Below are 24,622 nucleotides of genomic sequence, written 5' to 3'. Positions count from 1 at the left end.
TAATGTTTTTCCAGGGTCCACATTACAAGTGACCAATCACCTTCTTGTGACGTCATACTTTTGCGACTTCGAAAAATACCCGCCTTCAGAAACAAATGTTCTTCGAGAAACCGCCTTTTGTCCGCCGATCCAGCAGTTTGAATTCCACTCAAGATACTTTTCTTTAATAAACGGTAAGCATTATACATATATTTTCCTTGAAATGGCTGAAATGGATAGCTGTTTGTTTGCTAGTGATAGGCTACTTGCGAACCAGTGTTCTCCAGACAGAATTGCATGTCAATGTATTATGATATATAATAAATGTACAGGTGAATATAGCTGTCATAAAAATGTTGTCAGGCAAAAATGCAGTAGCTTCCCTGATCATTTTACAAACATAAGTGAATAGAATTTGAACTAAAAGGCCTAGACTAATGGTTGTGTGCTGAATCTATGAATCAAAATATCACCTGGAAACATAATTAACTGGGACACCGCATAAATGTCGTCCCTGGGACACCGCGTAAATGTCGTCCCTGGGACACCGCGTAAATGTCGTCCCTGGGACACCGCGTAAATGTCGTCCCTGGGACAACAATTACACGATGGCCCAGGACAAATTTGTTAATTTCTGGATTACTGTTAATCTCCATGGAATCAAGAACTCATGTCCAGTTTCACAGCTGTGGACCAGTTAATTATGTTTCCAGGTGATATTTTGATTCATAGATTCAGCACGCAACCATTAGTCTAGCCCTTTTAGTTCAAATTCTATTCACTTATGTTTGTAAAATGATCAGGGAAGCTACTGCAATTTTGCCTGACCCAACCCCTGCGCCACGAAACACCAAAAAAGTTGGGGAACGCTGGTCTAGAGAACACTGGTTAGCTAATGCTGTCGTCAAGTAGCCTATCACTAGCAAACAAACAGCAAGCCAAGTGAGGAACATATGTATAATGCTTACCGTTTAAAAACTATCCTAAAAGGACTTCAAATTCGGCGGACAGGCGGCGGTTTCTCGCAAGTGAAGTGGAGCGCTGGATTGACAGACAGAGGCGGGCACAAGTGAAGAAAATTTGTTTTAAGGTCGAGAAGTCGCAGAAGTATGACGTCACAAGAAGGTGATTGGTCACTTGCAATGTTGAACCTGGAACAACATTTATTATCATGATGTGGGAACAACGCCAACAGGAGGATCGTCCGTAAGTCAACCCCAAAGACCCACTCTGAGCCAGGAAACCCCTTATTTAGGTGGACTGAGCTGATTGCTGTGAAGTGGGAAACTAATAAGACGAGAGGGATGATCTGACTTGTCATCAGGTCACACTTCAAAGCTACCGTCCATGTTGGTATGTGGGTGTGTCATTAGCGCGCATGCCAGACGTAACATGCACATCTGCGAAGGCACCATTAAAGCTGAACTACACTTATCCAGGTTTGAAGCAATATGCGCCGTCATCCTGAGGTTTTGTTTTTTAACAGAAGGTCTTTCTTAGTCCAGCATATTTCCTGCCAAACCTCTTGCAGTCCAGACTCAGGGAACAATGTAAACATTGCAAAACAAGAAACATGACAAAACAGGTCCTAAAATCTGATATCAATTAAGAATGAGAAAACATTTTGGGGCTCTCATGTGCCCCCTGTGCCAACAGTTTTGAAGCATTTGCTTGGATATATGCTTCTAAATCAGTGCATTCTTTGTTTATCTGCAGTGTCCCAACCGATGCTAACAACCTATGAGTTATGAGTAACTCTGTTCATTTCTCGTGCATCATTTTATAATCCTGTTCCTCTAAAGTAAAGCCTGACTGGACGTTCACTTCCTCCGCAGCTTCACTCGTGCTCTCACTGCATGCGCTGAGTACATACAGCTGCACAGGAGCGCACATATGCACTGCAGTTACACAGTGTGCGCGGTCTGCTGCAGAGATATTGTCTCTGCGAAAATTTGTGATGTTTTTGCTCAAAAATGCGTGTTTATTTCATCCATGTGCAGAAAGCGGCAAAACACATAAAATGGGATTTAAAGACTTAAAAGTAATTGCGCTGTGGTTGAGGAGGGGAACGTTACGAAACATGCACATGTTCTCCCTGGTGGGCTTCTGTGACCCTTTTTAAACTGTTGTTTTAGTTTCACTTTGCTCACACTGACTCACAGCTTTGCGTCCCCAGGCTCTCCAGCCGTAGGTCTAAACAGCCTGCAAGGAGCACGGCGTGTTTGTGCAGCTCTGACGAAGACGAATGGGATGGATGATTAATTTATTTGTGGCCACGTGATGTTTCGGGGGATTACAGAGAAGAGGACCCACCTACCATCTCCGTGATTTACTCTCACCCCCCTCCCCTCCTCTTCTTATTCTCTCTCAGTGATCTGAAAGCCAGTCTCCCGCGAGCGGAGCGCAAGCTTTCCTCTAATCACCAAAACGCGAATGCGCGGAGGAGAGACAAAGTGCACTTTGCCCCAAATTCGCCACATTTCTCCAAACTTTCAATGGGACCCGTGGACTGGTCCGAGCCTGCTGCATCTGTTTGACCTGGAGCCGCAGTCATGGTCTGTTGCGCATTTGGTTCAGTGCGCCTGTCGTTCTTTGGATTTTTACGCATCGCTCTGCTGCTGGGGGTCGTGCAATTAGCGGCAATAGCGCAACATGGTAAGTGCATGCCTTGTTTAAACGCACCGGGTCTTTTTAAAGACTAGTTTGAAGACTTTGCCGTGATCTGAGCTGAAATAGAAGCGGATGCAAAAAGCGAGACTGAGAGCGGACTTCGAAATGTGTTCTTAAATGGAATGCAGAGATAAGAAAGTGTTACGTGTAAAAAGAAAGAAAGAAAAGAAAAGAAATCTGCGTGACTTGGACTGCATTCCCATCACTCAGCTCCAAAGGGTTAAATGGACCCTTCAAAGGCACCAGAACACAGCCAAGCCAATCACAAAGAAACAGAGAGAAACAATAATTAGATTTTTGAATCTGGAGAAAAGATTTTTTTTCTCTCCTTCTGATCTAAAGATGTTTTTAAAAGATTCTTAATTGGTGCAGAAATTATTATCTGATCACAAGTTTATTTTCCCTTTCATGCAATGGGGTTCTTTTCCCATCATTTAGAGATAAAGTCATGCATGTGTGGGCTTTAATTCACCAACATGGAGCTGATTATCATTTGGAAAAAATGTGGCAAGTTGAACCCAAATGGAAATAAAAATGTCAAACTGGTGAAGAGAGCAGGAAGTTAAGTGGTCATAATTGAAACAAGATCAGAACACAGAGTTATGACTCATTAAAGAGTATAATTCACTGTTATTTAATATTATACAGTAATTTCAAGGGATTGTTGCTCTCCCTGGTCTTCTTCCCTTGCTGGGATTTCAAAGAGGACTGTAAAAAGGTGCGCATAAAGGTCAGATTTGGTGAGCTGCTGTTTTCCCAGCTGTCAGAATTTAGGATGGGAGTGAATGCAATGACCAAAACAAAGAAAATCTTGGAGCTGCAATTGTGCCGATTACGAGTCCTGACTGTAACAAAAATGCGCTCAGTTTACTCCAACCTGTCACCCTGTCTTGATCTCGCTCACATCTTTGTCTGCAGGGCGTCCAGCAGCAGATCAAAGCACACCATTGTAAACTTTAAGTCATAAAATGAAACACTGTGGGGTCTTCCCAGAGGTTTCCAGACATTACTGTGCCAAAGCAAAGTTTACCACAATTTGAGCACATTTTGTCCTGTTGACAGCAGCCTTCTATTGATTTGTACGTGACATTCAGTAGTAAAGAAAAGAAAAAGCTTATCAAGTAAAAAACCTGCATTTAACCTGCTGACCTTGCAGATGTACCATGAACAAAAAGTGTTAAAACCAGCTGAACCTCCAACAACCATGCCACATTTAAAGTCACTTAAATCTCATGCTCATACTGAACTTTAACCGTTCATCTTGACTTGGCTACATACCGAAGTGCATTAAGTTGCTGCTATGTAATTAGTTAAAACGATGTACCTAATAAAGTTATCATTAGGTATATATGTGAATTATAAGTCTCAAGGTTTTTAGCGTGTGTGTGTGTGTGTGTGTGTGTGTGTGTGTGTGTGTGTGTGTGTGTGTGTGTGTGACAGAGAGAGAGATTGGTCCCCTTTATGAACACAACAGCATCACTGTCCAGTGATAAAAAGGTTTTACAGGTGTGCTGCTCAGAACAAATGAAGGTTGGGTTCAAAGACAGGTGAAGGCCGACCTGTGAGTACGGAGGACTCATGTTGTCATGTAATAATGTCCTAATAACTACCTGTTCTTTACACAACCACTTGTCCTCATCCTCTTCCTGAAACATCCTGTTGAAATTCCTGTCTTTTAAAGTTCTTCCTCCCCAAGACTAACTAGAGATTAACAATCCAACACAATGCGAGACTTCTTCACTTTCCCTGAAGTCTGAGGTTTTATTAAAGAGTTTCGGGGTCTGTCAGTAGTATAAATGCCACTTTCCAACCTCTTTAAGGAACTTGTGGCAAAATATGTATTTTCTGGTTATCTATCATTACTGCTTCAAACCGTGTTTTTAAATAAAGACAATGAAGCATTATAAGTGTTACCCTTCACAAAAAATGCTTTCATCAGTGAGAGTAACTCATCATCATCCTATCATTTTAGTATTTTCACAATTCATTCAGGCTCTTTGCCCTTTCCCTGGTGGTCTGACTGTGTAGTTTCTGACTGTGGGCCCTCTGGGAAAAAGGCCAACAACTCCCTTGGTGATAACACAACACTTTTGCTGAGAAACTGGAGTAACTGGAGTATTCCCAGTTAAGTCCCTGCACATCTGGGCTCCTGAGGGTCTTCTCTCCCAGTGGGATAACTCTAAACCCCCCAGGGGGGCTACTCATTTACCTCCCCCACTTCTTTGTAAACTCATTAAGACGCCAATTGGAACAGTTTAGCCAGCAGCACCTCCTTCCTGAAGCCCTAGTTGTTTGGACAACCTGTGACCTCGAATCTTGTCAGCGGAGCTTCCAGACGAGGTGGACGCTCAGACAGGCGACAGTGTAAACAAAAGCATTTGGTTTCAAGAGGCTGTCAGCACGCAGACCAGCCGGTAAGCCCTTGTTTAGGCTTGGGATCCCTGGCGGCAACTTTACCCTGCCCAATCATGACTTTGTGGCTCCTAAAACATCCTAAATACCCTGAACATTTGTTTTCCCTGATGTGACTTTACTCATCTGCCTCTAAGGTTTGTTAACAAAGACCTCTGCTGACAAGTTTGACCTATTTCACTCCACAGATGTAGAGCTTTTGGGAGTGTGGCGGTGTGGAAAAGTACGTGTTTGGTGGAAATAATTCCTCCGGTCTTCTCAGCTTCCAGCTGCAGGCGGTGTTCAGAGGCCTGTCATGTGCCGTTGGTTTTAGCGTCCTTTCCTGGGGCGAGTTAAGAGAAGCGAGAGGCTTACTGGAATTTCTGTTATTCTAGGCAATTTAGATAACCTGTGGCGGTGAGATGTTCAACACCCTAACACAAAACAGCAAATTGTTTCTGTTTGTCACCTTTTCCTTTAGACAGCTTTGAGTTTTGGTCACTTACTGGTTCGTCACATAATTCTTCTGTTATAATAAACACACTGTTTTCTCACTCCTGGGTTTAGAGATCAAATCAGAAGGTCATACTGAAGTTAAAACTAAAGCCTGCTCAGTTAAATCCTTCATCCTCAACTTTAAACCGAGGCTTATGTCCGTTTAGTGTATAACTGATTGTTTTTTCACCTTTTTCTGGCTTTGCAAGACTGAGAATTAATTAACTTTGATATTGAGTGTACTTTAGTGTGCAAAAGTCTTGAGTTCGCTAGTTCTCCAGGCTTCTTGAAGGACATTCAAAGCTCTTCTTTGGATGTTTCTGCCTTTTGTTCTGTTCTCTGTCAACATGATCCCACATTGCTTCAATAATGTTGAGGTTCAGGATCTGAGAAGGCCGATCCATGACTGATAGTGCTCCACTGTGTGTTTTTCTATACAGGTATGATTTTACTGCATTGGCAGTGTGTTTGGGAACATTGTCATGATGAAAAAAGAAGCTGTTACCAATCAGATGATTTCCAGATGGTATTGGATGGTGGATCAAAATCTGATGGCACTGTTTCTGTGTTCATATTCCATCAATTTTGACAAGATCTCCAACACCACAGACTGAAAGGCAGCATCAACAATGACATAGACTCCACCGTGTTTAACAGTTGCCTGTAAACACTCACTGTTGAACATTTGCATTTTTTTATAGATCCAACTAAAAAAATGGGAACAAACGATGTGTTTTTCTGAAAGGCTGCTAGTAACATAGTGCCTAAAGATACATTTTAAATCAGTTTCTTTTTTTTAAATTGTCTATTATGTGTAGATACAACGCTGGTGCATCACTTGAGGTGGGGCCTTTTTTATCCTTGAGTGATTCATAGGTCAGTGTGAAGTGGCGTAGGAAACAAAAAAAGAGTAAAAGTTAAAAGTTTTCACCCAAAGTCTTGTGATTTTGTTTTGTCTACCTCTGCAATGTCTGTCTTTTACACAACTAAACAGCAGGACTCTGACACAGATAAAGACCTGATCTAATCATGTCCAGTTTTCATTTAATTTAGCTCAAAGCAGATGGATTGAGAGGAAGGGGTTTAAGGTTTGAAAACACTGCTTTTTCCTGCAGAGGCAAGCTTCCAAGAGAACATCATCAACTTAAGGTTCTCATAACATACGCTCTCTGTAGCTTTTTGTTTAAGGCATATGAACAAATTCTTTTCCACATTATTTTGCCATCTTTACCCCTTTCACGAGTTCTCAGTTTGACATCTTTGTCGTTCTTGTTCTCAGCTCCAGAGTGTTACCCGGGAGGTCATCGGAGTTTGAGCAATCCTTATCGAAGTGTTGACTTTGACTCCACTGAAATCCAGAACACCGCCATCCAGGATCTGATCTGTGACCACTCGCTGTCACCAGGCTGGTACAGGTTCTGGATCAACAACAAGCCAGCAGAGATGCCGACCGCCTGTGTTGAGGTAAAATGGTCAAAATGACAAGCAAGTTCTGTCACAGAGGTGTCTGTGCTCACATTCCTTCAAGTCTCTACACTGACTGCTTCCTTCACTGCCAAAAAGCACCATTAAATATCTATCATTCAAACAAGTGATATAATAGACACCTCCAGTACAGGTGCAGGGTATAATAACCACCTCTATAAAGGTAATGACTGTTTCTGTTTGCGGCCTCTTGCAGATGAACCGCTGTGGTACCCAGGCTCCGGTGTGGCTGTCACTGAAAGACACCTCACTGCCACGTCCTGGCGAGATCCGCCAGCTCTCCGCCTGTGCCACCTGGCAGTTCTTCCACGGAAGTTCCAAAGACTGCTGCCTTTTCCGTATCCCTGTCAAGGTGCGAAACTGTGGAGAGTTCATGGTTTACTACCTGCAGCCAACGCAGGGGTGCATGGGATACTGTGCAAAAGGTGAGCATTCATCTGCTTTATTTTTGCTGTAGAAGTTCAAAGTTTAATGAAAGTGTTGGAGCTGATGTAGATGGAAATATCAGCAAGACCCTAATAAAGGAAACCTGAGGTTGGATGGTTTGGCCAAGCCACTCTAAGGGATTCATTTGGATGAGAAAACGAAAACCTCACTGAATTAACTTTATTCTTAGATTACAGAGATGAATTATGGTATATGTTTTTAGCCTAATAGTAGAAAGATATTTGATGAATCTCATCTTTCAGTTGCTTCAGATTTGGGGCCCAGGCTATGCCCAGCAGGGGAGGTGGAAAACAACGGTCAATGCAAAGGTACAAGACTCTTAAAATATGTGTTCATCTCTGTATAAAGAAGGTCCCTGCATCCTCAATTTACTGTAAAAAATTAAAAAGAAAACCAATTATTGTGACTTCAGCAACTGCCCAAATCTGCTTTCAGAGGCCGTCCCGTCCCTGCCCTCCCGACCGGTGATCACTGCGGAGCTCATCGGCCACAGCGTCCACCTGAGGTGCTCCTTCGTCTCGCCACCATGGAGCCAGACGCTGGGCTTCCAGGTGGTTTGGGCCAGACACATCAGCAATAGCATGAAGGCCGAGATCAGACAGGAAGCCACGCTGAAGCCCTTCTCTGTGGTGGAGATGGATGGCGTTCGCTTCAGGCTTGGAGAAACGGTAATTCCTGCCAGACTGTGTTGAAAGTTTTGGGGAGCACATGTGGTGGGTTTGACCTCCTCGAGTGGCCCATGATCATGCTGAACTGATTTTTTTTTTTTCATGAGTTCAGGCTCACAGAGAAAACGCAGAGAAGCAACATGTGTCATATGCAGTCGAGAGAATGCAAGAAAAGGGTGGGGAAGTTAAATCAGTTGCAGTTTGGAAAAGCCTTGCTCCATATGTGTCCCATTTAAGCCGATCTCCATTCACATCTTCACAGTGAATTCTAGGAAGTTATTTTTACATGAACCGACGCACGTATATAAAATAAAGCTGTTTCTTACGTTGAAATCTTGGCAACTCTTCATTCATGCAGTAGTGTAGCTGTTCTTGCACAACGATAAAGGAAGTGTTTGGGTTATATTAAATATAGACATTAAATATGGATATTTCTTGTGAGATACCATCTTGTCAGCTGTTTGGATGATGCCTTCTTGCAGACGAAGAGAAGTTTTGCACGTTATCATTTGCCTAAATCCCAAAATGTGTATTTTTTATGGTTCCAGAGTTGTCCATGTGGCTTTCCTTTTTCAAAATTCTCGAGTACTTGGGTTTTGGGGCTGCCAAAGTTTTCCTTTGTTTGTTTTTTTATCCAGTTTCAGCAGAAAGATTGCATTATTAGGAGGCCCACAAAATGTGTTTATGCAGATGTTCCAAAAAGCAAAGGGAAAAATAGCCCAACACTTAATTATCTTGAGAAGGGAAAAATGGCTTTGAAAAATATCACACAGAGGCAGACCTTACAGTATCATTGCACACCAACGCAGGGTACCCACTGGCTTGTCTGCATCTTGTAATCTGGTCATTTCTTGGGGTTTGCGACATAGCCACCAGATAGGTGGGTCAAGATGTCCTCCTGGTCATTGTTTAAAAATGTAGATTTTTTTTAACAGGCAACAAAAAGCCAAATGAAAGTTTATGATTTCAAGATTGAATTAAGCAAATGCAAACCCTGTTTTGTCCTTCGCAGGTAGTGTTTGCTATTTTGCTACCAACACCTTCTCAACTGTGACTCCTCAGCAAAACTCTACAAAAAACAAAAAGTGTCCAGCACCAAGAACCATCTGCATTCAGGGCTTAGGAGAGAGCAGATTCACAGTAGCACGAAAATACCAGATACATTTTATGGTTTGTTGTAGTTCTGGGTTATTTTCAGAATGCTCCAAATTATTATTAATAATCAAATCAGAATGCCAGCAGCTTTATTTCTTTACCAGGTTGCCTTTAGGGCGATGGAAAGAGTTTATTCAATAAACCTTAGCACGTGGATGTTCTTTGACGTCATCTTTGTGTCCTAGGAGGATCGAATTTAGCTTTGTTTTGAAAGCTCAGTATGCAAGACAATAATCAGAAGAACTGAAGATTTACTAGGAAGAATAATTGCTAATAGCACTAAAACCAGACAGCAGCAAAAGAATAAAGAAATCTGAAGATTGGTTAAAATGACAACTAAATATGAGTAGCTGTCGACAAGATTGCCTTCTTGCAGCTGAAGCTGACGCTGAGTCGCTGCACTCCTGCCCTGCACTGGAGTAAAAACTGTTATGATTGACCTTTGTCTTTCCAGGATGTCAACACGCTGCTGCACAGCCTCATTTCCATACAGCCAGACTGTGCAGGCTGCTGATAGCTTTCATTTCCTTGAGAAGTGATATGTTGCTAGGAAACACAAAGTTATTTGATTTTTCAGCGTGATACCATTTGACACCGAGGTGATGTCACTCCCAGTTTTTGTCATCTTGCAGCTGTGGACCACGTTGCTCCCATGTCTGTACACCGGGGTTATGTTAGTTTGGTCTAGCAGATGTTATGCAGGGCTGGGTTTGCTCATGGGGCTCGTCTTTAGCGTGTGTTGATATAGCAGCTGGGCAGGGTCAGAGGTCATCTTCATTTCTTTTAAACCATGAAAGAGAGTTAAATATTAGTGCTTTTGGAGCATTGGTTTGTTGTGTTATGAGCTATATCTGGAAACATTTTGATGAATCACCAATACAGTGACAGTTGCACACTGCTGGTCTTTTTCATAACACAGTGTGAAAAGGTAATGCACTCTTCCACTCTCGTTTATCCACATCAGTTGACAGTTACATAGCTCAAGTTTGTTTGAGCAATCAAAATGTGAAAGGTGGTTTCAAACTCCAGTATACCTTCATCTTTTACTTCTCTTAGATCAGTGATTCACAGAAAGGGCTACAAGTACCCCAGTGTGTACTTCTGTAGCAGAAGTAGATTAGCTCAACTGATCTGAAAAAAGACAACAAGAAAAAAGTATATGAAGGACAAATGTGATGATGGGACTTGAACAGCAGAAACTGCAACTGAAAGAAAATAAATGCATACATGAGTTAAATGAAAACAATTATAAAATGAAAATACGTTGGACTTGGTCACTAAAAGAATGCTAACAGCTGATATTGCTGGCTAAAAATATGAAACTAGTAAGTGTGTAAAAAAACTAAAAGCAGTGGAAATCAGCGGCGCATTTAGATTTTGAGCCAAACATGCACGATAAACAACTGAAAAACTAGTTAAAATGTATAAAATGTTAGACATTATTAGGTAAACCGACTGCTGTAGCTAACAGTAAAGAATTGGATAAATGATTTATTTAAACATCCAGATTTAGTGTTTCTCAGTTTTCAGATTCATAGTTTAACAAGCGATGTTTGCTGATGCTAACACAAAGCTAGCCAAGAAGCCAGACTGAGGTTAAAGTTTGAGTGAAGGCCGACCTCTACGTAGACTCACTGTAGCCATCGCTTTAAAGTCTCTTTGTTTTTTTGTTGTCCATTATCAGTATCTAGCATGTTTAGGTTTAGAGACATAGCCCAACCACTTTTGCTCATTGTTTGGTTATTTATCTATTTGATGCATGCGTTTATTTGTAGCTACAGTTTCTGCTGTTCATGTCCCATCATCATGCTTGTTCTTCAGTAGCCACTAAAGGTAGTGGATAAATGGTTTAGATAAGAAACCAATAGTTATGGATAAAGAGATGAGATGGTTTTCTAACCATAAAGGGGTTTTGGGGTCTGGCTTTGTTGTTAAGTCGGATGAAAAAACGATTTAAAAGCAGCTGATTCAGACTTCATGCTTCAGCTGATATTTCCCCTGTAGTTCTCCTGCAGTGTGTCGACTTTCAGAGCCAACTCCAGCCACACAAGATCGACTTCAAAAGACAGTGAGAGTTTCTACGCTGGGCTGAAGGTAAAGCCTCCTCTGACTGTTTTAAAACCCCAGTTTGGTTTCATTTCTCAGTGAGAACCTCATAGACTCTTATTCCTTTCTCCTCAGTTCTCTCCAGATGTGCTCCACATAGCAGAGAACAGTAAGGAGCACGAGGTGACTGTCCACAGTACCGTCCCCATCCCCTGCTTCACCTCCAACATCGGCCACCAGTGTGGAGTCCCTCTGGCTCTGACTGTCAACAATCCAGGTCAGACCTGTGGGAAAACAGGAGATAGAGTCTGTGTCATCACCTTTATCTGCAAGGACATAATAAATCTACAGCTTGAGTATATTTAAGGTTAACCTGCAATTTAGTTAAGTACTGCCTGCAGCAACCACTACAGTTGGACAAATATTGCCCCCATTTAAGCATTAATGTACCCGTTATTGGGTAATTAACAAAAATCACCAAACACAAATTAGAGCAGCTGAATTAACTACTGAGGCCACAGTCGCGCATTAATAAAACAATCAAAACAATTTCAAGCATTTCTCATTTCCTCTGGGATCTTATAATTGTTATTCCCAGACTCACCTTGTACATCATCGCATTGAAGCCGGCTAAGAAAGACATCATTACAGTTGTGCAGGCAGCTGTGTGCTGTCTGTTAACATTAATTTACTGCTGTGTTGACATCCACAGACAGCCTGGGCCATGAGGTCTCCAACGTGGTGCTGTCCGCCTGCCAGGTGCAGCTCCAGCCAAACACCTGCAGTGAAGGCAGCTGCGGTTGGGCAAAGTTTTTTGTCACTGCTGTGACTGATTTCACACGTGATGGGAACCGCATGAGCCTGATCGGTGCTTCGCCTGGACCCTCTGCACCACGCCTTTGGAGAAGCTACGTCCCGACATCCCTCAAAGTGAGTGAGGTCATTTAGAACGACAGATTGTTCGTGTGGATAAAAACAGAATAAAATATGATTATATGAAGTTTTCAAGTCATTGCATTCTGTTTTTATTTACATTTTATGTGTACAAAGTTTTGGAAATGGGTTTGTTTGTGTGGTGAATACAGAGTCTGCTGGGATCTGAAGAGCTAGAAATTGCAGCTACAGTTGTCCTACACAATATCCTTGAGGCAGATTGAGAGATGCTTGACGATTTTTCCACTTTTGAAATAAATTTCAAACCATTCGTGAGGATCTTGGAAGGAAACCCTGAGGAGGTTTGGGCGACAGCTGGAATCTGAGGCATGCAAGTTAAATGTGGCATGTGGAGCAACCTTAAGAGGACTTTCTTTTTTGGAAAAACTGTCACACAAAGGCTCTCCTCTGGCCCTTGAGGAGCTTTTAATAAGATCTATAGGGTCACTAGTGGGTAAAAGCTGGGTTTGTGGCACCATGGATGCTTTGTGCTAGGGTCCTACAATAAACACAGTCCTTAAATGGGTTCCTGGACTTATTCAGGATAAATAGAGGGTCTTCAAGTGGCATTTCAATGGATTCCATTATGCCTAACAGGAAGAGAGGACCAGCTTCTAAAGCTAAATGTCGAATGAAAGTATTACTTTAATTAAAGAGAAGTACTACAATGGCTCCAAATAGCAGGTTTTTCCATCATACTGTTTACACATACACACAATTATACAGTTCTTTTTAACACTGAAGGAGAGGTTGTGGTTCAGGACCAAACATGCACTTGTTTGATGGTTTGACATAATACTTAAAGAGCGCCTCTCTAAGCGGTCATTAGTTGTGTCCATACAAGCGGTGACATTATGTAAGATGTGATGTCAGCCCTCCAGACACTCTGTCTCTGAGGAGCTTTTTCATCTGTGTTCAGTGAAAACATCAAAGCCTAAGACCACAGGGTCAGAGGGTATAGCCCCCTTAATCTTTCTTCTGGTGACCTCTACCTCCCACCCCCAGGTCACGGTCCAGGATATTCCCACTTCCACGTGCTACTCTTTGACTGACCCGCATATCATTACACTAGATGGCAGGTAACTTACCTCCAGCTTTTGTTAAATGAATCCATTTATAGGGCAGTTAGTGCAACAGTTAAAGTCTTCAAATTCTTATTAAAAAATCTGCATTTCCTTTTCAGGCGTTACGAGAACCACCAGACTGGCACATTTGTCCTTTACCAGAGCCTCTCCAGGGAATTCGAAGTCCATTCTCGCCAGTGGGACTGCAGCAGTCGACACTACTCCGTTGCATGTAACTGCGGCGTTGTAGTGCGAGAGGGGAACGAGCTTGCCATCTTTGACATGTGCAATGGGCAACCGCAGGAAACGAGGCCACAGCTTGATCTTAAGAACCTCGGTGACAGTGAGGGGAGTCGGGTCAGGGTGCTGGAGTCCCACCAAGGGAAGAAGGTCACCGTAGGTATCTGGACATTTGGAAACTGGTGTCTAGTTATTTGGCTAAATTCATGGTAAAATCATGCAAGAATGATCTGTCCTTCATTCAGATCTGTCATATAAGTTGAATTTTTAATGCATGAGGAGACTATGTTAACTAGCTGTTGGATGTGACTCTCCTCTTGTAGTTGATCTTTCCTTCCGGGGCCTTTGTTAGGGCTGATGTTGGTGATTGGGGGATGAGCCTGTCTGTCCGGGCACCCAGCGTGGACTATGGAAACACTCAAGGCCTCTGTGGCACCTTCGACCGGAACGGCAACAATGACTTCCAGGCCTCTGATGGTGGGTTCTATGGCCCTGATGACTTGCACAGCTTCATAGAAACCTGGAGGTCAGTCTGGGACACAGTGTAGATTTCTAATTTTCAGAATTCTAATCTTTCCTTATTGCCACCATAATTCAGCTGAAGTCTCCACAACGTTATTTGTTTTCCTTTACTTTGTGTGTGTTAGGATAGCTCCTGGTGAGAGTTTATTTGACAAAACACCTCCTGGTATGACACAGGACCTCAGGAGGCCTTTCTGTCGGTGCCAAACAGGATCCAGCACTTCTCAAGAAGCTGGAAGGGGGACGAGAAACTTGTACAATCCCTCTGCTCACTCAGACTGCATAGCATATGATAATGTGGATTACACATCTGTGTTCCCCTCAATGGACACAACAGTCGAATACATCAAGAGCCTGGAAAAAGAGGAAAGCATTCTGGATATATCTGCCTTCAGCAGTCACCCTGTCAAGACGCGGCACCTCTGGTTTCACGGCAAGAATAATCAGAACAGTGACAGGGATCCTGAACTGGACGATGAGTTCAGAAAGGATCTTCTGCTTTCTGTTGACAGGCCAAAGAGACAGGCGTCATTCCAGCCTGTGTTAATGGCACAGAGCCTAAGCCAGGCTGATCTGGAAAGCTACGCCTACTTTTTCCCAGAGGATCACCAGGTGGAAGCTCGACCAGAGGTGCAACCCCAGTGGCCCACGCCAAGTGGTCTCACCTCAGCCAAAGCCCTTGAAGTATGCCAACTGGCTTTGGTCAACTCCACTGTTGGAGCAGTGTGCCGGGAGCTGCTGGGACGCCGCCTTGGTGAGGCAGTGGATCTCTGCATGCTAGACCTACAGCTTAAAGATGACCTGGGATGGGAAGAGGCGCTGTTGCCATACCTGGAGAATGAATGTGAGAGAAAGCTGCTGGAAAATCTGACCCACAGAGCCTTGGAGGTGGCCAGTACACCGGGAACGCATGGGGAAGTGATTACTGCGCTGCGATGCCCCAATTTCTGCAATGGAAATGGAGAGTGTACAGAGTGGGGCTGCCAGTGTTTTCCCAACTACAGCTTCCATGACTGCAGCCTGGCTGTCAGTGAGTATCAGGAACAGTTATACATATACCAAACATACAACTACAGAGTAAAGTAGATTAAAAGTCACACTGATACTAATCTCTTAAAACTTGAAATTAGTTATATCAAGTCAAAAAAAACTTGCCTTTGAGCAGTCTCTCTTCTAATAGGCCAACCGGTTGAGATAACCGATTTGGAGAACAGTGGCCTCTGTGATATTCGAGTTTTCGACTGTCGCAGCATTCGGGTCTTTGGCCTCGGTTTCATTGACTCTCCTGACCTAAGCTGCTATGCCACTAGACTGAAGGTGAGATGAGGCTAAGGCTAAAATCAATTAAGAGAGTTCAAGTGCTGTTTTGTTCACCTTTCCTTTGAATTCCTTCTGCAGTACATAAACAAAGCGTGGGTTCCAGGGGAAAAACAGCGAACAAAAGCCACCTTCCTCAGCTCCAAGGTTTTAGACTGTGCTGTACCATCTCTGAGCACTGCTGCCATCAATACAGAAGACTTTATGATGGATGACAAACCATACGCACGCTGGGAGATTAAGGCAAGGCTCATTCTCATTTTCACTTGGAATTAAAATCTCTTTTGTTAGGTGTTGACTGCTTTGTCTAAAGGTCTTTGCGTTATCGCCTTCCTCTTTTTCTGTACTAGGTCAGCAATGACGGCTCTCAGTACAGCCAGGCAAAGACGCTGACAATCTACGATGGTATTTGTCAGGTCTGTGAGGCCTCACGCTCTGGACTCTGTAAGTTAAAGGTAACTCGCATGCAAGACGGAGCAATGTTTTTGTTCTTGGGAAGCTAATAAAAATACTTTTCATTAAGATGGATAACATCTTAATGAAAAGTATTATTTTTATTATTATTCATTATTAAAATTGGCATCATTTGTTTGCCATCTTTATTTTTTGTTTGTAAAGCACTCAGAAAAGGGTAGGGAAGTCGAAAAAATGCCAAAATATGGATGTTTGTCCATCTGGAGCCCTTAATTTGAGAAATCCCATTTGCTACTTTTCACAATTTTAAAATTCTTTATTTGCCCTGATGTCGATCATAGGAAACAGTTGCTTTATTGTAAAGTTTCAGTCACTATATACATTTCAGAAGTTTTAATCTTGGTTTATATGCTTTTCTACGGTGGCCCCTAGAGACAAAGCACATACAAATTCCAAAGCACATACAAGCTCCGAAGCACGTGCAAGCTTTTGTTACCTAGTAGCTACGCAAGCCAGGAAGTACCAACGACCGGATTTGGTGCGTGGTAGTAACAGGTAAATGAACTTTTTTTTTAAAATTATTTGAATATACATGAGTGTGGTTGTTCTTTCCTTGCAGGTGTTTTCCAGCAACTCCATGTGTTTGCAACAAACTTGCCGGGTTTTTTTTTTTGCAAATCGAGCTCAACACTGCCCCTAGCGTCCTGGAGCACTTCCTTTGTGTTTTGGAGTTTGTACGTACTTTGTCTCTAGGGGCCACCGTACTTTTATTGTAATTGAGTTACATTTATAATTTAAAAACTTCTTGTTATTATCTTGTTATTGTTATCTTGTTATTGCAAAGGGCCAATAGGCTTATATGTTATCCATTGACCAAGTGGTCCTATGACAATTCTGGGTGGACAGTGCTTGCAGGTCAGTAGATCACCCTTTGAAAGCACCATATACATCTTGGCAACCAGTTTTATGCTAGCAACTGCCAGTAATCACTCGTTAACCGGTTGAGGAATTTGCACTTTTTCTTAGCAACCAGTGGTTGGCAAATCATTGCTAACTAGTCCTTAGGCCCGTGTGATGGAAGCTTTAGACTTGAAACCAGCAGTTAAGATCATAAACTCATCATAAAATGTTTACTGTGGTCATGGGTGGATGGATGGGTCAAGTGAGACGTATGATCATTTTTCTCTTTTGTTTACAAAGCTTTCACAATGGTTTAACTTCTTTTTGAAAACCAAAATGCATACCCTTGTTTCATTTACAGTTTATAAATAAGACTAACCATAGTGTGTAAGTATCCACAAAATCATAATTGCTAAAATAAACTTTGTTCCGAGCCATCAGCTGAAGAACGGCAAAACACTCTTGTACTAGAAGGGCACAGGGACAGTTGTTAGGCACTGGAGGAGACAAAAGGCCCATAAATTAGGCTGTGAGACAGCCTGCTCTGTTTTTGCTGGTCTGTTCTTATTCACATGGTCTCAACAGGTGACATGTTATGAAAACCTGGACACTCCAACGTTTGTTCGTGCTAGTCGGGGATGCTGATTGAGGATGCAGATGTGATTCAGTGGGTGTTTAGTGGAAAAGTGTGATGAGGCATTTTACATGCTGTTGGGGGGGGCGAGACGGTCTGCTGCTTGGACGACTACAGCAGCAGCAGCAGTTGGCTATTTTAAATCTCTACATTCTGTGTAAAAGAGGTACGTGAGGGGTCCTGTTGTTCCTGGAACTGTGTTTTATGGGAGACAGACAAACAGCCCAGAGCAAAAACACACAAACAGCTGTAGACAAACAGTATGTAGACATGTGGCTGCCAAGACTGAGCTAAACTGAATTAACTTCAGTAGAGATGTGTGTTTAGAGCTGATTTCCTGTTCATCACTAAACAAAACACCTGAAAAAAATGTGTTTTAAAATGTGAAAACATGCTAATATTGAAAAAAAAGTGAGTCCACAAGCAGATCTGTTTGCTTCTCTTTGTTTGTCAGGAGCGGACATGCAACATCGATGGGATGTGTTTTGCAGCAGGAGACTCCAATCCCAGCAGTCCTTGCCTCCTCTGTGACCCAGACGCCTCCAAATTCACCTGGTCTGTGAACCAAGGTACACACAACTCGAAGTGGATCTCACCGTCTGAAAGGAGAACAACATTTTCTACCTAAACAAACTCAGAACCATCATTAAATTCTGCCCGTGTACTTGGTTTTCTATCTGCCTTCCAGTCAACTCGAGATGAACAACATCAGGGAAAAAAGGCATTTATCTCACCGTGTCAGTGCAGTGGTAGCCATCCAACTGTGGTCCTGTTTGTCTCCATTAGCAGATCAAAGGAGCAGAGGTTTAGGTTTCCCAGCATGCCCTGACCTGCCACTTAACCACTCTCGGAGCGGGAGTAAATCACATGGTTGGTTTCCACAGCAGCACAGACAGGCAAGATTCATGCAAAAAGCAAAGGGACGCTGGAATAAATGACCAGCGTAACAGTTAGTCTTACTTTAAGGATTAAAATGTAGAAATGGATTTTATTTTCTCAGTTTTCACGTCTCAAAACTCAACTACAAAGTAGAAAACAGAGGAATAAATGCACAAGAACAAAACACAATATACAGATGAACTTGAATGCATCTATAAAAATTAAGCTGTATATTCATCTTATATAATAAATATACAGTTATGATCCATACTGACGCTGCTGTCCACCAATATCGGTTTACACTTTAGTACAAAATAAAGTGAAAATCCTCTTTTAGGAAGGCAGGAAACGCATAAACATGTATGTACATACAGTATATGAGGTATATGAGTTTGTACAATTCTAACAAGCTTGAAAGTCAATATTTGGTGTGACCACCTTTATTCTTCAGCACAGTCTGTCTCTCTTAGGCAGCTTTCTTGTGATTTCTTTAAGTTGTCTTCAGGAATAGTTCTCCAGGCTTCTTGAAGGACATTCAAAGCTCTTCTTTGGATGTTTCTGCCTTTTGTTCTGTTCTCTGTCCACATGATCCCACACTGCTTCAGTAGTGTTGAGGTCCGGGCTCTGGGGAGGCCGATCCATGACTGATAGTGCTCCACTGTGTGTTTTTCTATCCAGGTATTTATTGCATTGGCAGTGTGTTTGGGATCATTGTTGTGATGAAAAATGAAGCTACTGTCTATCAGATGCTTTCCAGATAGCATTGCATAGTAGCTCAAAATATTTTCTGTGTTCATAATTGATCAATTTTGAGAAGTTTTCCAACACCACTGACTGAAATGGAGCCCAAACCATGGCAGAGCCTCCACCGTGTTTTATAGATGGCTGTAGTCACTCCCTGTTGTAGCTCTCTGCTGACCTCCTCTGTACATACTGACAATGATTTCAACCAAGAAAGTCAAATCTGGATCTGTCACTCCATCAGACCTGTTGCCACTGATTTTCAGTCTAGCTCTTGTTTAATGTGGCATACCTCAGCCTCAGCCAAAACATTACTGGGAAATAAAGCTGAAAAGAAAAGAAAAGCTCAAGTCCAGAGGCGGTCATGCGTGCTTACAATGATTGTTCCAGAACAAACCTGGAGGTGTGTTTTTGCCAAACCAGGGTTCCCTGTAAAGAGCTTATTTCAGCACAGGAAGCTCCTGTCATCAAACGCTTGTAGTAGGAAGACAGTAAATAGTACGGTGGGAATAAGAGGTGGGATGAAGTGCATCTCAGTCTGTTTTTGTCTGCATTATCAGTCAACAAGCCTCCGACCTTCCACCGGCCTCAAAGCGACTTGCAGACATTCTCCAGCGAGAACTTCGTCTTCCAGTTTACTGCATCGGACCCCGAGGGCTCGGCCCTTCTCTTCCAGCTGGAAGAGGGACCAGAAGGTGCTGTCCTCTCCCCTGCTGGCCTCCTTATCTGGAGGGTCCCATCAGTTCCAGAGAAGGAGGGGCTCCGGACGAGCAGCTCTGTCCGCTTTACGCTGTCTGACGAGTGTAACGCCCAGAGCACCTTCACTGTGGAGGTAGAGTGGGGATAAGCTGCTAAGCAGTAGTCTGCTGATGTAAATGTGATACACTGATGTTGTTAGATATTAATAAAATCCAGACATTCCTCAGCAGTGTCTGTGTTTCCCATCTGCAACACAGATTGTCGTGGTGCCGTGTGGCTGCCAGAATGGACGCTCATGCGTGACGGATATTAACTTTCCCGCCGGCAGTGGGAAGTACCTGTGTGTGTGTCCCGAGGGTACTCAGGGCAAACTCTGCGCCGACGACATAGACGAATGTCTGTCGGCTCCATGCTTGGGCAGCAAGTGCATCAACGTGGCCGGTGGGTACAGGTGCGAGTGTCCTGCAGGGCTGCGAGGTAAGAATGATTAAAAACCTAAAGATTTTTAATCAAAAATGAACAAAATAAAAGCCCTTGATGTTTAAGGCTGTTTTGTTTAGACACACTGGGCTGTTCTGACATCACATGTTTGCAGTCGCGGAGGATTAATCCCAGTGATGGTTTTTGATTACAGAATCAACATCCTCTGTGTGTGTTTTTGGCAGGTTTAACGTGTCTGGAGGATATCAATGAATGTGAAAGGAAGCCCTGTTTTCCGGGAGTGCAGTGCTTCAACAGCTTTGGCTCCTATGGCTGCGGCCCCTGCCCCAAAGGAATGGTGGGAAATGGGACTTCGTGCACTGGTAAGTATGGGCTTACTGCATTACTACCCATAGGCAGTTTATAAAAAATGGAGCTCCACTAAGAGACACTCATTCGTGAGCCTCTGCTCCTCCACATTTAAAGGAGCCATTGAGGTGGATGCCTCCTGCATGCCTGCTAATTGAGGTTTTCCCAGCATGGGAGTGGACCCCTAGGCAGACCTGGTGAGATTATGTGTTTCAGCCGGCTTGGGAATATATCTGCTTCTGCCCCCCATAAGAGAGAGGAGGTGGCTGTTGAGAGGAAGGTCTGGGCATGCCTGCTTAAACTGCTGCCCCTGTCACCAGAATAAGTGACAGAAAATGTAGCTTCTAGGTCTGGAAATATTAAGGCTGTGTGGAAGTTCTTTAATTGTGCATTATTTATAATACCCAGCAGGGGGTGACCCCTCTGGTTTCAGGAAGAAGTCAGATTGTATAGAAGTCTATGGCTAACTGACCCTAATGCAAACCAACTCTTCCATGATGAGTGGTCAGATAACCAGACTGAACCAGAAGCTTGGTTAAGGCTACCAAACGCATCTGGTCGAGGTGCAACTTGCTAAATGACATAAGGGACCCGACAAAATATTAGTGGGAGTGTGTGTCTGTATTTTAGCCTGTATGTACACTTTTGGCCCAGTGTGGATTAGAGAAAATCCAACACAACTTCAAACGTGTGCGCCCAGTTCTTGTTTTTTTTAAGTCATTAACTGTACAGTGCTGTACAGCATTGTCCCATTGCATGCTGTGCAATCATTCCACCCTGGAAAAAGAACAGTTCAAAGAAATCATTAAAAGCCCAAAATTGCCATGACATTCGTGCCCATGATGAGTAGATGTAAACTTCTGACCACAATAGTAGAGCAGGGCGATATGGCCAAAAATATTTATCACGATATATATTTGAAAATTTGCGATAACGATATAACCGACGATATAATTGATGCAAGACAAAATACAACTCCACAACATTACTAGCGCAAAAAGACAACCTTCCATTTATTTTCACTTAAACAAGAAGCTGGTTTTTATGTACATTAAAGCTTTATAAAAATGTAACAGTGCAAATGCAAATTCCTTGCTGAAAGTTTAACCAAAAGGCATTTCCAGTAGAAATGGGCTGACATATCCTGAGCATAACCATGTATAATATCCACTGAAGTTAAAAAGAGGTGCTTTGCGACATTAAACTGCAGTGTGTAGTACGCATTTTTCGGACCATAAGGTGCACGGGATTATAAGGCACATTAAGCGAAACAAAGCAGTCAGATAAATCAAACTTTATTAAACTCATTCTTCTTGCTTCCTCCACTTCTGTACCATTGATTCATTAATGTTGAATTCTCTGGTAGCTGCTCTATTCCCATGTTGTTGCAGTATATTAATGACTAACCTCGTATTGTGGATGGATTATCTCAGTTGTTCTCCTGACTGAAGTTTGGTCCGTTTACAGCATCCTGCCATGCGATTGCATTTGTCTCTAACCATGAAGAACCTTCACGTTAACTTTTATAAGTGGAAAAGTGTTAGTGTTCGTCCTCCAGCTTCACTGTTTATGTTATGCTAACATAGCTGTGTCGCTAGCGATCACGTAGCACATCATTATATACCAGCTAGCCAAACTTCAGTAACCTTACAAACGTCACTGCTGTTTAGTTTCCTGTCTTCATTTATGTTGGAAGTGATAGCAGAGCTGTACGTTTGAATTTTTTCAGAAATCTCTCAGTCAGAACATGCAATATCATGCTTAGGTAACTAGCGAAACTAGCGAGCTAACTTCCGCTAGCTTCCTGCTAACTTCTAACTCCGTTAAATGTAATAACTTTTGTTTTCATGGATGCCTGGAAGTTAAACTTTATAGTTACACCTGGTAAAGCAGCAATGCTGATCGTTTTATTAAAGATGAAAGAATTTAGACAGTTTTTAACTCTAAGTGATGCTGCAGTGTTGTTTGACCTGAAGCATACAGAGTTTAGGACCCAGATTACTCCCAGATTTAAGAGCATCTTAGAACGGCCGCTTGCATGTTCTGCAAAAAAATGTGCTTTGTTGTGTATCTGACGGACAAACACCAAACCAGTTCCACATCACGGAAGTTGCACCATTTTTACAAACCAATTCTGGTTCATCTGTTTCACTCAACAATCGGCCATGTGCGTATGAAAACAAAGGCACTGCGCATGCGCGTTTTACTCCCATTCTATCGCGATATTTCATTTTCCTATCGTTGCCTAACATTATACCGGTATTACCGTGAACGGTATAATATGGCCCAGCCCTACACAATAGTATATGTCTTGAGCAGAAACTGAAAGGAAGCTAGGCGTGATTAAGTAACGTCAGGTGGCGTCACGGCACCCAAACGAGACCACTTATTTTCCTATAGTTAATCCTGCTTTCCAAAACAGCCCTGAGTTTAACAGGCACTGCTGTTGTCTGAGAGGGTGTAGCCCCTCTGTACAGTTTACAGCCTCACATAATAAAAAAATAGTCAATTTCTCTATTCATTTCCCAGCAGCATTTATCATATGTTCATCTGTTTGTTGCTGTGATATTGGTTCGAGCATTCCAGCAAACTTGTAGCTAATTTTGTTGTTGTTCCAACTACATTTAAATTAAAGCAGCTATCCAAAAAAAGAGTGAATTCGTTCATTGGAGCCGTGTGTCCCGGAGGAGCACTCAGCAGTGAATGGAAACCAGATGGCTGATAGTGCTGCCTTGTACTGTGACTGCTCACGTTGTTTTGGAAAGACTTTTGGCTTCCACCAAAACTCAGTAATTATATAAAAATACATGCATAATATGGTAACTTCTGCTGTTGCAAACCTGCAGCTTTATTTGTTTCCTTTATATTGTTGCAATCTGTGCCAGTCGGTGGGAAATGCCTCGATGTTGAAGCACACTTTGTTTTAGGTCAAAGAGGGTGTTTCCAAAATTTTCAAGGCTAATGGCTAATCAGTTATTATTTTTCAGGTATGCAGAGATCTGTCTTTTTTCTCCAACATTCAAGGAACATAACCGTGTCTTTAGGCAGCTATGGTGACGTGACGAAGAAATGCTATCTCAATTAAGATACTTGTCACAATACAAATCCTGCCATAAACCTGCATTCTATTTAATGATCAGTAGTGGGCGATTCCTGCAGGTTTTAGATGTGTCCTTGATCCAACACAGCTGATTTAAATGGCTAAACGACCTCCTCAACATGTCTTGACGTTCTCCAGACGTTCTCTGGTAATTAACTTATCATTTGGTTCAGGTGTGTTGACCCAGGGTGATATCTAAAACCTGCAGGACACCGGCCCTCGAGGTCTGGGGTTCGACACCCCCGAGTTAGGCAGAGCAGTCACGTTCCTAACTCCAGGATTTATGGGTGTCTACGGGAATTGTTTCACTTTTGGTTCCTGGATTTTAACTACAAAGATATTGTTAACTGAAGATGAGAAGTTAACAGCATGCTGCAAGCACAACACTGGTGCACGTACCCATACTTGTCAAGGTGAATATTAATACAGGGTTAAATTAGTTGCTTTCACGATCTAAAGAGAAAAAAAGCCCCAGAATTCTCACCTAAAAGACATCATGTTGATCCATATTCTATTCAATTCAGTTTTATTTACATAGTGCCAAATTAACCATATTGCCTCAAGGTGCTTTATATTATTTGCGTAAGCACTGGGGCTGATGTTGCATTCCTGCAGTCACATTATCCTTCCAGTAACAGAAGAACTCTGTGGTGTGTGTTTACAGGAGTTTCTGCCCCTAAAAGGAAAAAAAATCTGGGTCTACAGTAAAGCACAGAACATTAATTAAACTCAGCAGCATATTATTTGCCATTTTTATGGGACCTTGTGGCAGAAGATTCACAGGGACAGATAGTTGGATTTCCTAATCCCCTTTGTTCTTTAATCCTCCACATGTCCACTGAGGGCCTTCAGCTTGACTTGTTTGACCTCTACGCTCAGTTCATTTTAAGACGCATAACTTTGTGTGTCAGTGGAGTTGGACAAGGTCCTTAAATTTTAAATGACAAGCAGGTCACAAGTTTAGATCCACTCACCAACGGCATGAATGTCATAGTAAATGTGGTTCTTTTGAGGATTTCTTTGAAATGTTCTATTTCCACGGTGGAATAATTGG

General features: G+C 42.5%; 1 protein-coding gene across 1 annotated transcript in view; it reads left to right on the top strand.

Annotated features, from left to right (window-relative positions):
• Positions 1–2,097: 2,097 nt before the first annotated feature.
• The window catches only part of LOC309700017 (von Willebrand factor D and EGF domain-containing protein), a 39,516-nt gene continuing 16,991 nt past the window's right edge, over positions 2,098–24,622 (top strand). Inside the window, exons 1-19 of the mRNA XM_082523354.1 lie at positions 2,098–2,634; positions 6,815–6,999; positions 7,217–7,445; positions 7,710–7,775; positions 7,903–8,135; positions 11,295–11,384; positions 11,472–11,613; positions 12,049–12,266; positions 13,275–13,348; positions 13,453–13,729; positions 13,897–14,099; positions 14,221–15,125; positions 15,276–15,412; positions 15,494–15,655; positions 15,763–15,867; positions 17,815–17,929; positions 19,541–19,812; positions 19,937–20,156; positions 20,345–20,482. Of these exons, the coding sequence (XP_082379480.1) occupies positions 2,532–2,634; positions 6,815–6,999; positions 7,217–7,445; positions 7,710–7,775; positions 7,903–8,135; positions 11,295–11,384; positions 11,472–11,613; positions 12,049–12,266; positions 13,275–13,348; positions 13,453–13,729; positions 13,897–14,099; positions 14,221–15,125; positions 15,276–15,412; positions 15,494–15,655; positions 15,763–15,867; positions 17,815–17,929; positions 19,541–19,812; positions 19,937–20,156; positions 20,345–20,482 (3,874 nt within the window). The 5' untranslated portion in view covers positions 2,098–2,531. The remainder of the gene's footprint in view (positions 2,635–6,814; positions 7,000–7,216; positions 7,446–7,709; positions 7,776–7,902; positions 8,136–11,294; positions 11,385–11,471; positions 11,614–12,048; positions 12,267–13,274; positions 13,349–13,452; positions 13,730–13,896; positions 14,100–14,220; positions 15,126–15,275; positions 15,413–15,493; positions 15,656–15,762; positions 15,868–17,814; positions 17,930–19,540; positions 19,813–19,936; positions 20,157–20,344; positions 20,483–24,622) is intronic.

This window comes from Aulonocara stuartgranti (genome assembly GCF_965226115.1).
Source record: "Aulonocara stuartgranti genome assembly, chromosome: 23".
Taxonomy (NCBI): Eukaryota; Metazoa; Chordata; class Actinopteri; order Cichliformes; family Cichlidae; genus Aulonocara; species Aulonocara stuartgranti.
This window is presented reverse-complemented; position numbering and strand designations above follow the sequence as displayed.